Genomic DNA, 21761 nt, shown 5'->3' with positions numbered 1-21761 from the left:
GATTATTACCTTTTTATGATCTATTTATATAAATTATATGATTTTTTTTTTTTTTTTTTTTTTTTTCTCTTATTCTTTGCCGCCCAAAATAGATAACCGCTCTTATTTTTGCCACTAAGCAGCATTAAAACCACAACAATACTGAATTACAAAACATTTTGAAAAAAATAGATCTTAACCAAATAAGAAAAGTAATTGGAAAAAAAAAATAAATAAAATAAAATAAAGATAAATTTTATATGTCGACTAAAATAAAACAACTAGATGAGCCAACTGAATTGGCTTTAATTGAAAAGGTCGAATTGAAATTAGCTTTAATAAATAGCCCCGCTAAATATTCTGATCTTTTAAATCTTTTGTTACCTCCTTATCTACTAAAGTTGGCTTCGCCTTATCCAAATGTGAGAAATGCTGTATTAAATGGTTTGAACGATATAGTTTCGAGAATTAAAACGTATCCAACTATTAAAGTTCCATGCTTAAAATTGATTCAGCAGGCCAAATCTCCCAAAATAAATGAAGATCAAGATCCAGAGTTGGCTACCTTTTATAGTTTGTTATTAGCAGCAAAAGGCATAGACAGAATTGATAGTGTTGAAGCATGTTCTGTTTTAATTTTAGAATGTTTAAATGGAATTTCCGATTTGTCTGCGAAATCTGGTGCTCGTTTATTTTCCATTTTATGCAAATTGTTATTAAGTTGGAAGTCACCTGCCCAAGATTCATTGGAAGAAGAAAAGTACAAAACCTTTTTCCGCCCACAAAATGAAAAAGATTTGGATTTCGTTTTTATTAAATTTGTCAAGTTTTTTCTTCTAATCCCAGCTAAACCAACTACAACAGGAGTAGTGCCAAGGGGTTATACATGTCCAGGTCTATCTGCAAATGACGTTTCTTTTTTCACTTATGATTCTGGACTAACATTTACTAGAGAACAGCTCCGTACGTACAAACAGGCAATTTTTGATTTTGTAACAAGGGTTTTCCCAATTAATGAAACACAGCTAATTGAATTTTTATCTGTTGTCTCAGTCGACATTACAGACATTTCTGATAAAGCTACTTTGTTGCTCAGAAGGTTAAGTCCCCCAAATGAGGATCCAGCTTTTATTAATTTTTTAATAAATTTGTATACAGGAAATAATATAGATGGGATTCCACCTGTGCAAACCAGTTTACAAGTTATGATAATCAACGTATTGAACAAAAGCGTATTTGCCACAAAAAACACCAAGGTTCAATTAATTATTTCTATTGCCTTAAATTCCCAAGACTATAAATTGAGATCACAAGGGTTAAAATTCATTCAGCATGTAGGTAAACACAACTTTATTGCTTTAGAGGCAAACCCTTCTAGCTCTGACTTCTCCATGGACATTGCATCTTTGATCAGAAACAATTTGCATACGGATGGTTGGCCAACGTTGCAATTGGGAGAATCAACGCCTAACTTTAATGTTGCTATAGCACAAAGAAGAGCTCAATATGAAACATTGGGAGAGATTTTGAAAAAAAGAGAACTAAAAGATTTATCATATGTTGAATTTTTAATAAAATCTCTTGAAGGTGATCTTCCAGATTTCACATCAGCGCTTCAAAATTCATTAACAGGTCTTTCTACTAGCTTGAAGTCATTGGATGCCACACATAAAGAAACTTTAAAAATATTAATCAAAAAGTATCTTATAGATGATTCTATGCTCTCGGACTATTCTATTAAACAGAGGGATTCTTTAATGTCGATAAGATTTGTTATTTTAACTTTTGTCAATTCAATATTTCCTTTTGATGATGCTGAGGCAAGGTTCTTTAATGTTCTAGGCTCTTCGCGTAATAATAGATTTGATATTATTGAAGAATCTACTAAGGGATTAAACCCCTATTGGTTTAAGTTATTGTATACTACCAGTTCAGCACCAAAGTTTAAATCTTCCAAAAAATTGTTTGGTGTTAATGATAAAGAAGTTAAATTTCCCAACTTTGAAGATTTTGTAAAACTTCTATTGCAAGAAACGGTAAATGCTGAAAATAATGAGTCGCATCTTCTAAAAACTTCCTTGAATACGGCTATTAGATTTTGTTTACAACTTTTGGTGTCAAACGTCACTTATGGGGAGAAAAGTGTTATTGTCCAGGATCAGGACTGGTCATTTAGAGTTGAAAAAGCATTGAATTTAAATTTGCAGGTTAAAAACCTGTTGAAAAAATATTTGTGTAAAGTTAATGGAGAGTGGTATTTGAAACTCTTAACTTTGTTAATGAATGAACTTACTTCATGTAACGGTAAGCAGTTGTTTTCCAATGCAGACCCTATTTTTGGTGCCTCATTATTGATCTTCATTCGTAATTCTTCTGATTTAGTTTTAGGAAAACTAATTGATTTTCCTGGGCATTTGTGGGAATATGTGCAAACTTACAAGACCATTGGCAATCAGGATTTCGAGAATGCCTGTTCTATACTTGGTATTATTGTATCTTCATCTCCAGAGACTTATTGTCAAATTTTACACAACATATTTTCAAAATTGGACACGACGCCAAATACGGAAGATGATTTTATTCCTATTATAAGGGCTTCATCAAGTATATTAGCAAGATTTAAACTTAGGTCTAATAATGAGTTTGATTCTTACACAGCAAGTTTATTTCAAATCTTAAACAAGTCTATTGGACAGTCTAAAGCTTCTAATATGCCAGATGTTCTACGCTCCATATCGGTTCTGGCTAAATATGGCTGTACTCAGCTTATTGATTCTGCTTTGCTCCATTCGATGGTGGAAATTTTGAAAACAAAGATAATAGGTGATGATGACGCATTGGTTGCTCTCACATTCCTTTTGACTTCTAGTTGCTTTGAAGATCGAGTTGAATATTATTTCCTCGAAATATATTTACCAACTGCACAGGCTTCTAAACAAACAGACTATACTTTTGCTGTTGGTGAGGCTTTAACTGTTTTATTGGGTAGATGGGAGTCGTATGTTTTAGCTAGTCAACTAGATGTAGCTTCTGTTGATTTGCTCTCTTTGAAGACCAAGTACCCACCAGTTGGTTGCTTTGCCACTATTTTAGATGATATTATTGAAAAAAGTCGAGTAATTACGTCACCAGCCATGATCAAGTCTTTTTGTATTTGGTTGTTGTCTATTGTCCAGTATTTGGGCCATTTACCTATCGTCCAAGAACGTTCTAAAGATATCCATGAATGTTTTATGGTATTTTTGTCCCAGCGTGACGAAATAGTCCAGGAATCTGCATCCAGAGGCTTGAGCACTGTATATGAATTGGCTGATGTATCATTTAAAGAAGAAATGGTCAAAAGTTTGTTAAAAATGTTTACTTCGACAACCACCCAACCGAATGGAAAAATCGATAAAGATACACAATTATTTAATGAAGGTGTTTTAAAAACAGGATCTGGATCTGTTTCTACCTACAAAGATATTATGAGTCTAGCCAACGAGGTTGGCGATCCATCTTTGGTTTATAAATTTATGTCGTTGGCTAGGAGCGGATCTTTGTGGGCTTCAAGAAAGGGGGTTGCATTTGGATTAGGCGCAATTATGTCCAAAACATCCTTGGAGGATTTACTTTTAAAAAACTCTAACATGGCTAAAAGATTACTTCCTAAATTGTATAGATATAGGTTTGATCCAAATGAGAGCGTTTCCAGATCAATGAATGACATTTGGAAAGCGTTGATTTCCAATTCCACTGAGACAATCGACATTTACTTTGAGTATATTTTGAGTGAACTTTTAAAGGGTATGGGCAATAAGGAATGGAGAGTTCGTGAGGCCAGTACTGTTGGCTTAAGAGAATTGATCCAAACTTTTCCAAAGGAAAAGTATTCTGATAATTTGGAAAAAATATGGACCATGGCTTTTAGAACTATGGATGATATCAAAGAAAGTGTTAGGAATGAGGGCAATAAATTGACCCGGGTTGTATCTAACATATTTATTCATTCTCTGGAAACTTCCAGCCCTGAAAAGATTAAGCATATTTTGAATATTTTACTACCCTTCTTATTAAGTGATAAGGGATTAAATAATGCAGCAGAAGAAGTTCGTGAATTTTCATTAAAAACATTAATGAACTTGATAAAAACCGCCAAGGGGGAAATTAAGTCATATACCCCTATGTTAGTCCAAGAGCTATGCCTATTGCTTTCTAGTTTAGAACCTCAAATTGTAAATTATATGGCACTAAATGCAGATAAATATAATATTAACAACACTTTGCTAGATGCTAGGCGGGCACATTCCGCTTCACAATCACCTATTGTTGATACCATTGAAAAAATGATTGACAGTTCTGATGTTAGTGTACTAAGTGATTTAGTTGATGCTTCAATAAAGACTATTAAGTCTGCGGTTGGTTTGCCGTCAAAAGTTGGATCTTCAAAGGTGATTAATTTATTAGTGGAAAAATACACCTTTGATATGGAACCATATTGCGGTAAATTGCTAAAAGCTTGTCTATCTAGTTTGCAAAGCAATAATGAGATGATTGGTTCCACTTTTGCAGTTACTATTGGCTACTTGTTTAAATTTGCGCCGTTAGAAAAAATCATAAAGTACTCTAAAAAGGCGGTCGAACTCTATTTTGAATCAAGTCAAGAAAATGGCAAATTAACCGTTGGAATTTTGATCCAGGCGATTTTAAATAAAGCACCATCTCAATATGAAAAAGTTTCATCTTTGTTTATTCCCTTGGTATTTTTGGCAAAAAATGATTCTACCAGCAAAAGAATCAGAGGTATATTTGAAAATATTTGGACTGAATCCTCGGGCTCTGAATCAGGTACTATTAAACTATATTTACCGGAAATTACCGAATTAATCAGTGTCCATATTAAATCTGCTGCCTTCAGTGTTAGACAAACTTGTTTGAAAAGTGTTATTGAGGCATGTTTATACTTGGATAAACACAGTGATTTGGAGTCTGTAAATAAATTATTTAATATTTTATTTGCTTCATCAGAAGGTAGGATATGGGACGGTAAAGAAAAAGTTTTTGAAGCTTTAGTTAAATTAAGTATTACTTTTGAGGATTATTATATTCATGCTGCTGATCCATTGAAAACGCAGCTAGAAACCAAATTAAATGCCGAAATTTTGCAAAAGAAGAACAAATCATATAGTATCAAAATAATTTCCAGCTATTGCAAATACTTGGAGCAATATCCGAATGAACAAATGCAAAATTTATTACTAGAACGTGCAGCTCTATTTTTTGAAGATTATGACGGCAATATTGATGATGAAAATGACACAACTTCCTCTTTGAGTAACGACAACGGTGTTTCTGTTTCAAAAAAGCAGAAAACTAACAGTATTATATCTAAGAAATCAACACAAAAGAACATTGATAATGAAGTGCAAAGAAATAACACCTTAAAAGAAATTGCCTTGGCAACAAAGCGCTTACCCAATGGGGAAATAAATTTACAAATGGTCAATTTTGTCATCTGTTCAATAATAAGTTTCTTTGAATCTGAGAAAATTGAATATTCATGGAGATCTGAGAAAAGTTATTGTGAAATAACTTCAATTTTGGTGGACAATCTTTACAAAAAAGATATCGATAAAGACCTCTTCATTCAGAAAAGTTTAAAATTTCAGGAATTATGGAACGTATTATACGCCAAAATTTCCCGAACAGCAGTTATTGAAAGTGTTAAACTTCAATTGGTTAAATGCGGGCTTAAGCTATATAGTTTGTGTGTTCCATCGTTATGCAAACAGATTAAGAAAGATCTAAACAAATTATACCAACTTGAACAGTCATCCATTGTAAGAGCTGAATTAGATAAAAATGGCTTTATGGGCTTTTCCCGCTAAGAAAATTATACCGCACGTAGATAACTCACCTGTTATCAAGATTTTATTATCTTAATTGAAAAACTAAAGTAAACTCCAAGTTCATAGCAAAATATATTTATACTTTCCTTCTATATATTTTTAACTACATATAGTTATGTATTCACTATGTTTAATAGTAATTTATAAACCACCTATCTTAAATACTATCTCTTAATTATGTAATTCAAAAATATGATAGCAAAACAATCAGAATATTCTTTACTCAAAAAGGGGAAATTCACCTATTGTTACAATTAAAAGTTTCAAACTATAAAACCAAGTCCTGTTAGTCCAGAGTAATCTCCTCCTTGTCTTGAATATTGGTTGGCAAAGATTTGCATACCACCTCTCAATCTCAAAACTAAATGTAAAGTAGACTCCTTTTGAATGTTGTAGTCACTTAAAGTTCTACCATCTTCTAACTGCTTACCGGCAAAAATCAATCTCTGTTGGTCTGGAGGAATCCCTTCCTTGTCTTGAATCTTTGCTTTGACGTTGTCAATAGTGTCAGAAGACTCAACTTCTAAAGTAATGGTTTTGCCGGTTAAGGTTTTAACAAAGATCTGCATACCACCTCTCAATCTCAAAACTAAATGTAAAGTAGACTCCTTTTGAATGTTGTAGTCACTTAAAGTTCTACCATCTTCTAACTGCTTACCGGCAAAAATCAATCTCTGTTGGTCTGGAGGAATCCCTTCCTTGTCTTGAATCTTTGCTTTGACGTTGTCAATAGTGTCAGAAGACTCGACTTCTAAAGTAATGGTTTTGCCAGTTAAGGTTTTAACAAAGATCTGCATACCACCTCTCAATCTCAAAACTAAATGTAAAGTAGACTCCTTTTGAATGTTGTAGTCACTTAAAGTTCTACCATCTTCTAACTGCTTACCGGCAAAAATCAATCTCTGTTGGTCTGGAGGAATCCCTTCCTTGTCTTGAATCTTTGCTTTGACGTTGTCAATAGTGTCAGAAGACTCAACTTCTAAAGTAATGGTTTTGCCAGTTAAGGTTTTAACAAAGATCTGCATACCACCTCTCAATCTCAAAACTAAATGTAAAGTAGACTCCTTTTGAATGTTGTAGTCACTCAAAGTTCTACCATCTTCTAACTGCTTACCGGCAAAAATCAATCTCTGTTGGTCTGGAGGAATCCCTTCCTTGTCTTGAATCTTTGCTTTGACGTTGTCAATAGTGTCAGAAGACTCGACTTCTAAAGTAATGGTTTTGCCAGTTAAGGTTTTAACAAAGATCTGCATACCACCTCTCAATCTCAAAACTAAATGTAAAGTAGACTCCTTTTGAATGTTGTAGTCACTTAAAGTTCTACCATCTTCTAACTGCTTACCGGCAAAAATCAATCTCTGTTGGTCTGGAGGAATCCCTTCCTTGTCTTGAATCTTTGCTTTGACGTTGTCAATAGTGTCAGAAGACTCGACTTCTAAAGTAATGGTTTTGCCAGTTAAGGTTTTAACAAAGATCTGCATACCACCTCTCAATCTCAAAACTAAATGTAAAGTAGACTCCTTTTGAATGTTGTAGTCACTCAAAGTTCTACCATCTTCTAATTGCTTACCAGCAAAAATCAATCTCTGTTGGTCTGGAGGAATCCCTTCCTTGTCTTGAATCTTTGCTTTGACGTTGTCAATAGTGTCAGAAGACTCGACTTCTAAAGTAATGGTTTTGCCAGTTAAGGTTTTAACAAAGATCTGCATACCACCTCTCAATCTCAAAACTAAATGTAAAGTAGACTCCTTTTGAATGTTGTAGTCACTCAAAGTTCTACCATCTTCTAATTGCTTACCAGCAAAAATCAATCTCTGTTGGTCTGGAGGAATCCCTTCCTTGTCTTGAATCTTTGCTTTGACGTTGTCAATAGTGTCAGAAGACTCGACTTCTAAAGTAATGGTTTTGCCAGTTAAGGTTTTAACAAAGATCTGCATACCACCTCTCAATCTCAAAACTAAATGTAAAGTAGACTCCTTTTGAATGTTGTAGTCACTTAAAGTTCTACCATCTTCTAATTGCTTACCAGCAAAAATCAATCTCTGTTGGTCTGGAGGAATCCCTTCCTTGTCTTGAATCTTTGCTTTGACGTTGTCAATAGTGTCAGAAGACTCAACTTCTAAAGTAATGGTTTTGCCAGTCAATGTTTTAACAAAAATTTGCATGTTTATTGTATTTTAATTTTTTTTCTGTTGTGATTACTTTTTTTATTTTTATCTAATGTTATATTTCTTAGCCAGTTTAAGGAAAAAATCGTTTTCACCTTTTTCTTATCGACTTGTTTTTACTTATTTGTAAGGGGCTAACAAATTTTTTACTAGAAAGAGAAAAACAAAGTTATTTCTTTTGAGAATTGATAAAATGGTTCATCAACGATAAGTGAGAGGGAAAAGGAGAGGGACCAGAAGAAGCAGAATTGGAAGAGAAAAAAAAAGAAAAAGAAAAAGAAAAAGGAGAAAGAAAAGAAAACCACTCTATTTATATAACATGTTCAATTTTTATCTTTTCCCAATATAACAAAAAAAAATAAAAATTATTGCAGCAAATCTGATATAGGTGTTATATTTTACAATCTATCATTTGTGGTTAATATAATCATTAAAAATGTAACATAGAAAACGTCGTGTAAGTAAAAAAATAAGCAGCAAAGTCCTCTATTACCGCTGTTGCTTTTCCCATTTTACTACTTGGAAGGGGGGGGATATGTGCTAACGCCACCGCCACTAGCCCCTTAAAAATCAAAAAAAATAAAGTAAAATATTGTACTAATTTCATACCTTTTTTTAATTTATTTTCTTGTCTTCGCGACAATCGGCATTGAAGGATAAATAAATGTTGTCCGAATGGCTTTCTTCGGATGCCATACTATCTGGAATAATGTAAGTGAAGAATTCCGACCGTATCCACACGGTCACGGATATTATAGAAATTAATACTACGTGAGATGATCACGTGCAATATTTTTGACAATCTTGTTTTTTTTTTTAATAAAATGGTTTAGAAGGTTGTAAATTGAGCTGTGTTAGTCTAACTTCTTAGTGAGTTATCATTCATTGTACCATAAAATGAAAAAATACTGCGCTATCATTTTCAAACCGGTGTAGTAATAAATATACTTGTATGTATTTTTCTTTTCTAGAATTATATCTTGATAGGTTTGGTGTCTGTAGTAATTTATAATTAATAATTTTTTCCGACCACCAGATTAGTTGATGAAATGAAATATATATATATATGGGTTTAACTGGACACACTAATATGGCATAGTACAATTAACTTGGTTTTCATTGTATAACAGCTAAAGATCTATAAAGCAAAGGTTATGGTCTATATGACAACAAAGAAAAAAAATTTTTTTTTTTCATTTTGTATCTTATTTAAGACATTAGTGAAAAGAAAAAAAAGAAAAAAAAAAGAGAGTGAAGAAATTAGGGCCAAAGAAAAAAAAAGGATAAACTAAAAAAATTTTCCATGATAAAAAAAAAAAGAAAAAAAGAAAAAAAGAAAAAAGAAAACAAAAAAGAAAAAAGAAAAAAAAAAAAAAAAAAAAAAAAAAAAAAAAAAAAAAGAAAAAAAAAATATATATATATATATATAGATGGAATGTTAGTAACTAAATGTCCGAGAATTAAATATTATAATAAACAAAAACAATAAATTTCGGACAACTTATTTGAAATGCGTTAATAAAATGAGCATATTATAACGTAAAGAAATAGCTGATCAATTAATTATTCATCTGCCCATGTAAATAGGATATAAGCGACACCTTAAGTACTTATCTAATTGCGCTTTTGTTTTAAATAAATGGATTGTTTGATGAAAAACTCTTCTCCTTATTAATGATTGGCTTCATATTAGTATCGTTTTCATTAGTACAATTTGATAACATTTCAAAATCCAAGGATTTTGTAAAAGAAGACAGAGTATTTTTAATAGTATTTAAACTCTTATCATCGGTGGTAGTAGTAGTGCTAGATGTAAAATCGTCACAATCATTCTCTTCATCCTCATCCAGTGTATCCAAAGCATTGAATCTGTCGTATTTACCTTTAGGCGGTGTATTGGTAATGTTATTATTTTGACCATTATTCGTTGCCGTACTCATACAAGAAGTCTTTAAATAATAAGTATTATTAGTATTGGAGTTAGTATCCGTGTTATCATTATTCTTCTCTATATCTTCTTTAATAGCATCACCAGTCGAACTATCACTAAATTTCCAGGTCTTAAGATTATTGAAACTATTTAAGTTTACCCTTTTATCGTCTTTGATAGTAATGTCACTGTTGGTACTATTGTTTCTATTCATTATATTTCCTTTGGTTAGTTTTTTCAACCCCCAGCCGTTTCCTATTCTATTATAACTTCCATTTATATTATCCAGGTTATTAGCATCAGCCTCTTCGTTATTCACTCTAGGAGAATCTAAACTTTTACTTTTAAAATACTGTTGCTGTGTTTGGTGCTGCCTGTATGGTTGGTGCTCATTTGATGAAGAATCAAGGCTTGTATTTTTGCTGTTCTTATCAAATTCAAATGTTCTTTTTAAATGGCTATTATCCGTGGATTTTTTCCCCGGTGTTGAAATACTGCTCCTAAATTCTATTAAATCGTGTCTTCTTTTTTCTAGTAATGCATCATCGTTCAATATGGTTACTAATTGGACAGCTAGTCTTCTAATTTGCAGTAATAACATATTATCGTTATCATGCGTGCTACTAGCTATTCCTTCAGTGCCATTGCTATTATTACTATGAAAAAACGAGCTAGAGGAGAATGAGGAAGAGTTAGGAGACGCTATATGATTACCATTGTGGATCACTTCAATATCACACAAAGGTTCCATAATGTAGCATGAATGCTTACCCCACTCAATAAATTCGTTAGACCCGTTATTAATTAAATACCCAATCAAAGTTAATGTTTTCAAAATTTGTATACAGTATTTTTTAAGCACGCTATTACCAGTGATAGACATATAAACCGCATTTATATTTTCGTTCTCATTTCTTTGGTGTTTTAGTTGTTGCTGTTTTCTCAGTGAATTAGGTAGTTGTGAAGTTGGTATGGGTTGATTCATTAAATTTGTTATAAGCTGTAGTCTTTTTCTTAAAACCTGTGTGATTTCTCTCAAGGTTTTAGAACTATAAGTCAATATAGATATTTCATTCATTAAGGAGCTTGTCATTGTGGAACCGTTGCTTTCACTATCACTGGTTAGTTGTTTAACCTTTATTTCTGTACTCGACGCACCCAAATTCTTTAAGCTTCTAAACATTATTTATAGTTTCTTATTTGTGTGTCTATACTTGTGTTTTGGATACTTCTTTTCTTTGTTGTTATTACCTGGTTTAAAAAAAAAAAAAAAAAAAAAAAAAAAAAAAAATTGAGATAAAGCTGAGTTATAAAAAATAACTTAAAACCAAACCTCTTTTCCATCATTCCTTCTAGTAATCAGAAGGGCAGTAAATATGCAGCGTAAAGAAAGAAAGAAAAAAAATAAAGAATTTATGCGATTGTTTTATATAATTTTCTTGCACTGTAGAAAAAAGCGGTTATTTTCTGTTTGTTTTTTTTTTTTTTTGTTTTTTACATTTTCCTCAAAATTCATTGAAATTCAGTATAAGTAATTCGAAAAAAGATTAATATACTATCATATCTAAAATTATATTTATATATAAATATTTTTCTTTTTTTTTTTTTTGATACCAAATATGAACATGAAAGTACATTGCCTCTCTAGATGTCGTTTTGTTCTAGATCCTTCCAAATCCATTTCCTCCAGATATCACCTGCTAACTTATAAGTATCATCAAAGGAAATGGAAGTCTTTTCGTCTGTACCAACTTTAAATTTCTTGCTGTGATTGTTACTATTCATTTTACTTCCAATTTCTGTAGTACCATTTATATTCTTAACAGGTGTGTTAGAATGAGCACTAGAATTATTATTATTATTATTATTACCGTTTGTTGTATTATTTGCAGGTGTTAATGAAGCAGTAGAAATAGTTGAGGCTAATGAATGGACTGGGCTTGGTGGTCTTGTAGATGTCCTCGACGACGAAGTAGATGAGGGTGTGGATGGATTTCTATTAGAATTACTCAAAACAGAAAAGGTATTGTTATTGTTATTAACAATTGGAGATCCCACTAAAGATGATGATGAAAGATTGCTGTTATGAGTAGTATTAGTATTACCACCTATGTTGCTTGGACCGGAGTATATTTTTTTGTACAGTAGATCGTCATCCCTAGATAACATAGGAACATTATTTAAAAATTCTAGCATTTCAGCTTCTTCGAATTCCAATAACTTGAACTCGTTTTTTTGTAATATAGCCATGTATATAAATAGCTGTTGTGTGTGAATATCTAGTAAAGAAAATGGAATTTTATAAATTTTATTTTTCTTACTATTACAGATAGTTCCATTATTATTTCTTTTTTCCTCATTTTTTGTTCCGTGAGGTTGAAGTCTTTCTCCTTCTTTTTCCTCCTCCTCCTCCTCCTCTTCTTCTTCCTCCCCGTACGTATTCTTCTTTATTAATTTTTTAAAAATATCAAAGTCCATGGTCTTCTTATCTAACTTGAACGTAGCTAAATCTGGAAACCAAAAGTTATCATCATTTTCACAATTTTTAAAACATTTGTTAAATAAATCCACGTTACTTATTACATTACCACTACCATTGTTACCAGTATTTTTCACTTCATTATTATAAAAGTGGCCAAACTCCTTTGAGTCATTATATTTTAAATAGTAGTCTAGGTTCGTTGGATTAGGTCTCCAGCTTAACATAATATCCCACATTCTGCCTCTATCTACTTTATTGAAAACTCTTGCTCCACAAAACTTTATCCAATAATATAACCAATCATTTTTATTAGATGATCTCATAGTGGTAATGGAATTTTGATCCATAAATGGCTGATATAATTCAGGCAAAACTTTGGCGAATATTTTGAAGAAAAGTGAATTGTTAAAGTCTAAATCGCCGCCGCTAATAATGGGATAATAATAAACATCCTCTTGATTCAATTCTTCAGATTGTTGTTGAATGATAGTTGCAAAATCTGGGGAATGCAATAAAATTAACATCAAACGTTCATAAATTTCATCAAATTTGAATAAAGTGGGTAATTTAGTAATTACTCTTTGTTTTTCTTTATTAACGGGGTACTCTTTGAACAATTCAACAAGAGGGGAGGAAATATTATTACTAGTGTTGTTAGAATTGCAAATAGTACTACTACCTGTTCCGTGCATTGATTTACCCATCAACACATAGTTGTTATCAAAAGGGGAGACCCATTCTGCTAAGCCTAATATACACCAAGCTAACCCACTCTCGTATTTAAATATTTTCCCCCATTTATTAAGAAACTTGATGATTGTGTTAGTCAAATATTCCAACACTTTTTGATATTCGGTATCAGTACCAACATTAGTGCTATTGCTGGCGGCACTGTTGCCACCGCTATCGTCGTTATTATTTCTGTGTATAAAAAAATATTTATTTAAATCCAATTTAATTAGTTGTCTAATCTCTTCAATACTTCGAGTTTCTCTATGATAATTCCAATTTATAAATTGATAAGGGTCATCCTTATTTATGGTATTGTTGTTGCTGTTATTGTTTTCGTTGTTATTGTTGTTATTGTTGTTGTTATTGTTGTTGTTGTTGTTACTGCTACCATTAGTAATATTACTATTCTTTGATTTTTTGCCTTTATTTTTCTTGTCACTGAAAGATGGAAAATGACTGGTAAAAGTAAGAGTTTCATTATTTATAGAAGTCACAGTATTACTTTTTTTATTGTTACTACTTGCATTACTTTTAGAAGTAATGTTGGTACAATTGCCGTTTACATCAAAACTAGTAGCGGTGCCAGCACTATTAGTAGCCCTAATATTATTGTTATTAGGGACAATAGTGGTGGTAGTAACAGTAATATTGGTTGGTGTAGAAGCGGTTGAGGAAGAATTAGCGGTGGCAGTATCGTCTGTTGCAATTTCTAGAGTGTTGCACATAATATTAGGACAAATAACTAGAGGATGATATTTCAATAATATTGGCCATACTTTATTTCTTATTTGGGGCGGTATGCCCTTAGTTCTACCTATGAAGGCCAACATATTGTGATCATTATCTTTAATTAATTGAATACATTTATCAATTAAGCACTTGTTAAATTGTAAATGTTCACTTCTTTGTTTTAGCCTTTGGTGATGATGACGTTGATGGTGATTGTGGCCTTTAGTGTTATGCTGAATATCAGTAGAAGTATTTTTTCCAGTGTTGGTGATCATTAGGTTATATACTATTGTTGATATATGATATTATTGTTAGTAGTGGCGGTCTATAGTGGTGGGTAATTGTGTCTGACTAATTTCATTGGTATGTATTTTTATTATTACCACCAACAAAAATGATAAAAATAAAAAAAAAAAAAAAAAAAACAGAAAAAAAAGTGTATATATTATAAATTTAAAGAATGGGGCGGGTTATCGGGTTATAGTGTTATCGGACAATAGGACAATCGGATATATATATATATATATTTGCGTATTCGGACAGTTCTGGACATATTTTTATTAATAAGAAATTTGAATGGTGGTGATATGGCGATAGCGATAAGGCGCGAGAATTAAAAGAGATGGAATATTTTTCAGGTTGCTGGCAATGGAGAAAATATAAGAGGACGTAAAGGGGCGACTAAAGAATTTGGTAATAATAAATTAAATTTCTAAATATAACTGAATTTAATTTTAAAAAAAAAAAAAGAAAAAAAATATTATAAAAATAGATATGAAATTGTCATGCGTATTATTTAAAACAAGGAATAGATTTTTGTCTACCATTTAATAACAATCAACATTATGATTATTATTGCTATCTGAGAATCTTGAATTTATTGAAAGAAAAAAAAAAAAATTGTTTGTTACGCATAAAAAGAGAAAGTTTTCCTTTGTTATCTTCAAACAAAGAAAATAAAAATTGATGCCCACAAAATACTGACATTTTTTTTAAAGTTGAGGGGGGTGTGCTTCTACTTTTATTACTATTTATAATTTATTTGGAATCTATAAAATAAATTCAGGGAAATTATGCCTTTGATATATAATATATATGTACTATCTTGTTATTCGTATATTTTCTACATTTCCCATTTCTCAGTCTTGTAAAAATATGCTATATTTATATACAGAACTTCCGATGTTAAAAAAAGAAAAAAAAAAAAAAAAAAATGACCTAAATATTTTACTCGATTATATTCAAACCTTCTTTATATCGTATATTTATCTCTTTAAGGGAGGAAAAAAAATCTTTTTAACCCTCAATATTATATCTTCGTTATTCTTCAGTTATTTTCACTGTTGCACACAAGATCTAGAGCTTGATTTATCTCACAAGTCTGGCCTGCATTGGTTCAAATGAACCACAAACTATCAAGAGTATTGGAATAGAAAGAAAAAAGTTTCTTTTTTTTTTTGTTTTGTCCTTTTTTTTTCTTTTTTTTTTTTTTTTTTCCTATTAAGTTTTGTGTATTTTTGAACTATTCTAATATAATATATTCATCGAAGCTACTATGATGTATCATAATAATGGCTATAGTATTACATTTCACTTTGTTCCGTTAAATTCTATCTTACGGTTTCTGGTACTTTTGTCAATATTAAAGTGTCTAACAATAGTTTATTGTGAACAAAATTATTGTTCTAATTCATTAAGTTCAGATGCCGTGGAAAAGGCAGCAAGCAATTATATGAGCAATGGATTATGTTCAGATGACTGTAGCGGTTATGATTATGCTATTGTACAAGACACGAATTGTTGGTGTTCTAATGAAGAACCTTCAACCTCATTCGGTGTTGATGAATGCAGTCAAAATTGCCCTGGTTATCCCTATGAAAATTGTGGAAATAGCAATTCGGGGTTGTATGGATATATTTATTTAGGAGAGTCGACTGCCACTAATGATGGTGATGGTGTTACTATTGCTACGGATGCTGTGAGCAGTACTGATACTGCAACTACTGATAATGTTATTAGTTCAAATTCTGCAAGTACGTTGGAAATTAGCATGTCAACTAATACCATTAATGGTGCTAGTCTACTAACTCCCAGTTCTATGGATTTGGTAGGTACTACTGACTATTTCATTCTAAATACGGCAACATCCACTTCTATAGGACAAAGTTCATTAGCTTTACTATCTGCCGAACAATTCATCACAACAGCATCAGATACTAGTACTTCTAGTACTTCTACTACTTTTAGTACTTCTAGTACATCTAGTACATCTAGTACATCCAGTACATCTAGTACATCTAGTACATCTAGTACATCTAGTACATCTAGTACATCTAGTACATCTAGTACATCTAGTACATCTAGTACATCTAGTACATCTAGTACATCTAGTACATCTAGTACATCTAGTACATCTAGTACATCTAGTACATCTAGTACATCTAGTACATCTAGTACATCTAGTACATCTAGTACATCTATTACATTCAGCACATCTAGTACATCTAGTACATCTAGTACATCTACTACGTCTAGTACATCTAGGACATCTAGTACTTCCAGGACATCTAGTACTTCCAGGACATCTAGTACTTCCAGGACATCTAGTACTTCCAGGACATCTAGTACATCTAGTACATCCAGTACATCTAGGACATCTAGTACGTCTAGTACATCTAGTACATCTAGTACATCTAGTACATCTATTACATTCAGCACCTTCAGTATACCTAGTACGTCTAGTACACCTATTACATTCAGCACCTCCAGTATACCTAGTACGTCTAGTACATCTATTACATTCAGCACCTCCAGTACATCTATTACATCCAGCACCACCAGCGCATCTAGTACATCCGGTATGTCTAGTAACTTACTTACCAATTATGCTTCTATTAGCTCTGTACCAGACGCCTTGGCAACTTCAAATAGTAGTTCAATCATTCCATCTTCTTCTATGTCTAGCTATACTTTTAATGTAATCCCCACAAGTAGCTTTTTTTCGTACAGCACATCAATTATATCAAATATTGTAACTTCATATAAAGAATACACTACTGTAGTTTTTTCTATACAAACAGTTACAAGCTCATTACAGAGTCCTAATGCTTCTACCACCACAAGTAGTATAGACAAGCAATTGAACACTTTAACTACCAAATTGGTAATAAGTACCAAAATAATAATAAGTGCGGAAACTTCTGCAATCACTACTAATTCAATCTCATATTCCAATGCGTTGTCTTCCTCACAGATTAATTTTTCTTCTTCTACTTTCTCCTCTACCACCAATTCAATAGTAGCTACTGCTGGCTCAAAATTAAATAAGAATACCAGCAATAGTAACTCTTTCTGGTCAAACAGTGGTAAAGTGATAGGTACCTTTGTTGTTGTTGGTTTAATCGCGATATTACTCTTCTTGTTATTAACGTATTTTCTAATTTATAGACCTTACAAAATCAAGAAATCCGAAAAGAATTTTGTTAAGAAGTACCATACCTCTCTACAAGCTGATTTGGAAAGCAATGCTTCAATATTAACCTTTTTAAAGAATCCATTTAGTGACATTCATGACGATAACGATCTTGATTGTTCTGAATTTGGTATTTATGTCGATGATAGTAATAAAAATACCTTTATTTATACTGATGAAAAAGATGCATTAACTTCATACCATCCAAGATATTCGACAGAAAAAACTAATTCCTCTGTCATTGTTGAGACCAATCCATTTCTATCGCCGGAAGAAGAAAAAGAGAGAAGGGAGAAGGAGAGCCAGAATGACCATAAGGCTATGCCCTCCATGAAGGAATTGCCGCGGGCTGCTATTAAAAGAAATAGTATTCCTATTAGCACTAGAAGTAATAGCAGTAGCAATAGAAATAGCAATCCTCCATTAATGGTATACGACCAAAGATTAGACCCTCAATCTCTATGGCAATTGCATAAGAACAATGACATTGGCAATATTGATGCAAACAACACTGCCATTGCTTCTGATACTGTTACCCGCAACGATTACACCAATACTACTATTACTACTACGAGTAATAATAATAATAATAATAATAATAATAATAATAATAATAATAGTAATAGTAATAGTAATAGTAATAGTAATAGTAATAGTAATAGTAATAGTAATAGTAATATGAATAATGACGATAGTGCAGTATCTTTAGCAGATTATATAGATTATTCTAGAAAGGTATTAAGAGTAGTAAACGAATAGTTTTCGTTTTGTTTTGTTTTGTTTTGTTTTTCTTTTCTCTTCAAATATGCTTATTTTTATAATTCATACTTCGTAATTTTAATATAATTTTTTTTATCTTTTAGTTGGCTTTTTTTAAAAAAAAAAAAAAAAAAAAAGAAAAAAAAACTTGATTCGATACAATTTTATTTTGAGCATAGCATTTATCTTCTTTAGCAATATTAAGCAAAGTATACTACTTATAGTTTCAAGAGCTATCCAGAAAGTTAAAAAAAATATAGATATAACATTTTATTCCACATTGTGCAATATTCGCTGTGCTATAATTTATACTTTAAGAAGAGGTGCTTGTTTTTCTTCTTACAAGATTGCTAAGATTTTTGAATCAGAAAAAAAAACATTTTGTCCAGAAAAATATCAGACTGAATTAGTTTAGTATGTAAAATTTTGAAAATTCATTTAGTAATCACAATATCTGTGTGTTCCTATTGTCCGCTTTTCCATGTTTCGGTATCACCTTTTCGTTTAAAGGCACGCTGTCACCAAAGTTGAAAATTCTAATAACTGTTGAAACATTTCATTGTGTGTATTGTTACCCGGAGTCAACCTGTTTGTTTCATTGAAACATTTGCATTAGGTTATTTACTCACTATTATAAAGATTTACGTTCTAGTTTGTGTTTGGGGTGTTTGATCACATATAGATGTAGTACTATATTTATTATTATTATTCGACTTAAATATATATATTAGTCTATCCGTTATTGGGTTTTTCTATATGACCTGAACCAATAGTTACATAAGGATAATGAATTACTTGACAAAATAATGTCTTATTGTGAAAGGTTGGAAACTAAAGCTTTGTGTTCTTTTCATCCTATCAAACACGTTTTGGTGTAATGTTATATTATTTGTTCTTACAGAGCTTTATGTTTAATCAGTGATTGTTACACATTGTTGCGGTTGACAATGTCTATAATACTTTTATTATGTCGCCAGTAAAATGGCATTATAGCGAGTTTACATTTTATACGATGGGCGTGTACTGTAATAATGGCACGTGCTGTCTAGTAAAGTACGCGCTATTCAAAGATATAAAAATAATTCACAAATGTATTCTTTTTGAATCTTTCACCAAGAAAAAAGAAAGAAAAAAAAAAAAAAGTATTTGCACCACTTTTCTAATATATTACCATCCTTTAATCATTAGCAATTAAATAATACAATATAACAACCCTTTTTTTTTTTTTTTTTTTTTTTTGTTTCTTTCCCTTTTCCTTTTCCTTTTTTATTTTTTCTTTTTTTTTTTCCTTTTCTTTTCCCTCTTTCCCTATTGATCATTTCAAAGCCACATTCTCCTCCCGATAATTTTATTTAATGTCACTCTGTATCTTACTTGAAACAAAGTAAAAAAAAAAAAAAAAAAAAAAAAATATATATATATATATATAAGGAACAAGGACAGCACAAGTACAAAAAGAATGACCTCTTTAAATGATTTATTAAATCATCCTGCTGCTGAAGACATCTCAGATACCAACACTACTTTATTACCCTCACCCCCTACTTCTCATTTTTCCTCTAGTTATTCTTCTTCCAGTTCAGAAGAAAATGATAATATTAACGAAGCTGGAAATATTAACGTTCAAAAGACAATAGACCGTAACGCCGGCTATATCCTGCCCGAAAATAATGAGAACAACGTTTTAATATGTAAATGGGATGGATGTGGGTTGGAGTTTCCTCAAGCCGAAGTTTTATATCAACACCTGTGCCAGGATCATGTTGGTAGAAAATCACAAAAGAATTTGCAATTAACCTGCCGCTGGGACGAATGCACTGTCCAAACGGTCAAAAGGGACCACATAACATCGCACTTAAGAGTTCATATTCCGTTAAAACCTTTCAAATGTTCTGTTTGTGAAAAAAAATTTAAAAGGCCACAAGATTTGAAAAAACATGTGAAAATACACTTTAAAAAAACTCCAAGAAAGAAGAGAACAATCAGTAAAAGCGATAATGGTAGCGGGATCAATAAAAAAGCACATGATACTACTTTTACAGTCACTGGTAAATTACCTCTATTAAATGTTAGTAATAACAATACTCCGCATAAATTATTCATTAACCAAAATCCGCTTCAACCTTTTAATACTCCACCTAACACCTATCAGACAAATACTTTATCAAAAACTGATTTAAAAACTTTCATTGGTACTCGCAATGATATGATTGTTAAAAAACCCGTTTATTCTCTAGAATTAAGCCAATCCATTCAAAATTTGACATTGCCCCCCTTGTCCATAAATGCTCGTAATAATGATAGTAGTAATAATATTAATCACAGCAGAAGCAAAAACGCTGGTATGGATAATTCAAGCAATAATTTACCTCCTTTGTGTTCTCTAAGAACTGCTTCAAACTTTTTCACCAAATTAACCAATAATATGAATCTTGCCGCTCCTGTAGGTGACACTGCCGACACTATTATCAACAGCGAAATTATTCACAGTAGAAGCAATAGCACCAATAGTAGTTATGGTACTATTCGTACCTGCAATGGCGGTGATAATTGTTCCGGTGGATGTACTCCTATTGTCCCCACAACTGTGAACATTAACAATTGCACCTACAGCAATCCTAGTGCTGTTAATAATTCATACACTCACAATTTGCCTCCGCTATCTATGTGTGTATCTAATACCCCTGTCGTTAATAATACGCTTTCAGCGATGAATACTGCTAAGAATAGTTTGAATCTTTCAGAATATCCTTCTATTTTACCATTCCCGGGAACAACATACACTTCTTCTGCTGCTGCTGCTGCTTCTTCATCATCATCTTCTTCTTCTGCCACTAATACTAATAATAATAATTCTAACCCTAGTCCTATTGCTAATCCTATCCATCGTACTATTAGTAATAACATTTCATTAGGCCAACAAGCTTTTCACTTCGGACAAAACATGTATTCAGCATATAACAATACTAATACTAACATTTATAATGATGGGGCAACCCTTATTAATAATGTCACTGCTGCTAAAAATAAGAATAATTGCAACACCAATCATTTTCAACCTGGTGTGGTTCATAATACTAATGGAAGCACTAAGTCCATTAACAGTTTGTATTCTTATCAAAACCCGTCTGATTATGTATCATATAGCGTTTATCAAAAGGCAAATGGGCATACAAATGACACAGAAGACGAAGAAGAAGAAGAAGAAGATTGCGATGATGAATATGATGATTATGAATATACTTTATTATTGGCTAAAATATTTAGGGATTATCTAGTTTGTGAATTATGTGAACAATATCTGGAAAAAGAGAAAGAGGAAGAGGAAAGCGACAAATTCAATATCAATATTTCTATTCCTGATGCTACTGAGAATGATGATACTATGTCAACCACTGAGTGCAAAGGAGATAATCATGATATTGTTACTACAATGTCTAGATTTAATGACTTAACTTTAGATTATCCGGAGATTAGAATTGTTTGATAAGTTTTTAATCACTAGTTTTTGAAACATAATGTTTTAAGATTTTAAGAGAGCACATATAGTTTGTTTTTTTTTTTTGTTCCATTAAAAATATTTATAGATTAGCTTCGCTTTTATTTCTCAATCAGTTATATA

The 21761-nt window shown here is 31.7% G+C and overlaps 7 protein-coding genes across 7 annotated transcripts; 4 read left to right on the top strand and 3 right to left on the bottom strand.

Annotated features, from left to right (window-relative positions):
* Positions 1-239: 239 nt before the first annotated feature.
* On the top strand, positions 240-5846 carry ECM29 (Ecm29p; the record flags this gene model as incomplete). Its single annotated transcript, XM_046080288.1, has 1 exon — positions 240-5846. The coding sequence occupies one exon, from the start codon at positions 240-242 to the stop codon at positions 5844-5846; it is 5607 nt and encodes a 1868-aa protein (XP_045935540.1).
* Positions 5847-6130: 284 nt separating this feature from the next.
* Positions 6131-6208, bottom strand: SCDLUD_001370 (uncharacterized protein; the record flags this gene model as incomplete). The annotated part of the gene is made up of 1 exon (XM_046076948.1): positions 6131-6208. One exon carries the CDS (start codon positions 6206-6208, stop codon positions 6131-6133), a length of 78 nt encoding a protein of 25 aa, XP_045935539.1.
* Positions 6209-9666: 3458 nt separating this feature from the next.
* ENT4 (Ent4p) lies at positions 9667-11148 on the bottom strand (the record flags this gene model as incomplete). The annotated part of the gene is made up of 1 exon (XM_046080287.1): positions 9667-11148. One exon carries the CDS (start codon positions 11146-11148, stop codon positions 9667-9669), a length of 1482 nt encoding a protein of 493 aa, XP_045935538.1.
* Positions 11149-11609: 461 nt separating this feature from the next.
* OCA5 (Oca5p) lies at positions 11610-14183 on the bottom strand (the record flags this gene model as incomplete). The annotated part of the gene is made up of 1 exon (XM_046080286.1): positions 11610-14183. One exon carries the CDS (start codon positions 14181-14183, stop codon positions 11610-11612), a length of 2574 nt encoding a protein of 857 aa, XP_045935537.1.
* An 820-nt stretch (positions 14184-15003) lies between these two features.
* On the top strand, positions 15004-15312 carry SCDLUD_001367 (uncharacterized protein; the record flags this gene model as incomplete). Its single annotated transcript, XM_046076953.1, has 1 exon — positions 15004-15312. The coding sequence occupies one exon, from the start codon at positions 15004-15006 to the stop codon at positions 15310-15312; it is 309 nt and encodes a 102-aa protein (XP_045935536.1).
* A 151-nt stretch (positions 15313-15463) lies between these two features.
* On the top strand, positions 15464-18139 carry WSC4 (Wsc4p; the record flags this gene model as incomplete). The annotated part of the gene is made up of 2 exons (XM_046080285.1): positions 15464-16194; positions 16609-18139. The coding sequence occupies 2 exons, from the start codon at positions 15464-15466 to the stop codon at positions 18137-18139; spliced, it is 2262 nt and encodes a 753-aa protein (XP_045935535.1).
* Positions 18140-19598: 1459 nt separating this feature from the next.
* On the top strand, positions 19599-21626 carry RIM101 (alkaline-responsive transcriptional regulator RIM101; the record flags this gene model as incomplete). The annotated part of the gene is made up of 1 exon (XM_046080284.1): positions 19599-21626. One exon carries the CDS (start codon positions 19599-19601, stop codon positions 21624-21626), a length of 2028 nt encoding a protein of 675 aa, XP_045935534.1.
* Between the last annotated feature and the right edge of the window lie 135 nt (positions 21627-21761).

This window comes from Saccharomycodes ludwigii, chromosome II (assembly GCF_020623625.1).
Source record: "Saccharomycodes ludwigii strain NBRC 1722 chromosome II, whole genome shotgun sequence".
NCBI classification, from domain to species: domain Eukaryota; kingdom Fungi; phylum Ascomycota; class Saccharomycetes; order Saccharomycodales; family Saccharomycodaceae; genus Saccharomycodes; species Saccharomycodes ludwigii.
The sequence above is the reverse complement of the archived record's forward strand: the minus strand, read 5'-3'. Positions and strand labels throughout refer to the sequence as shown.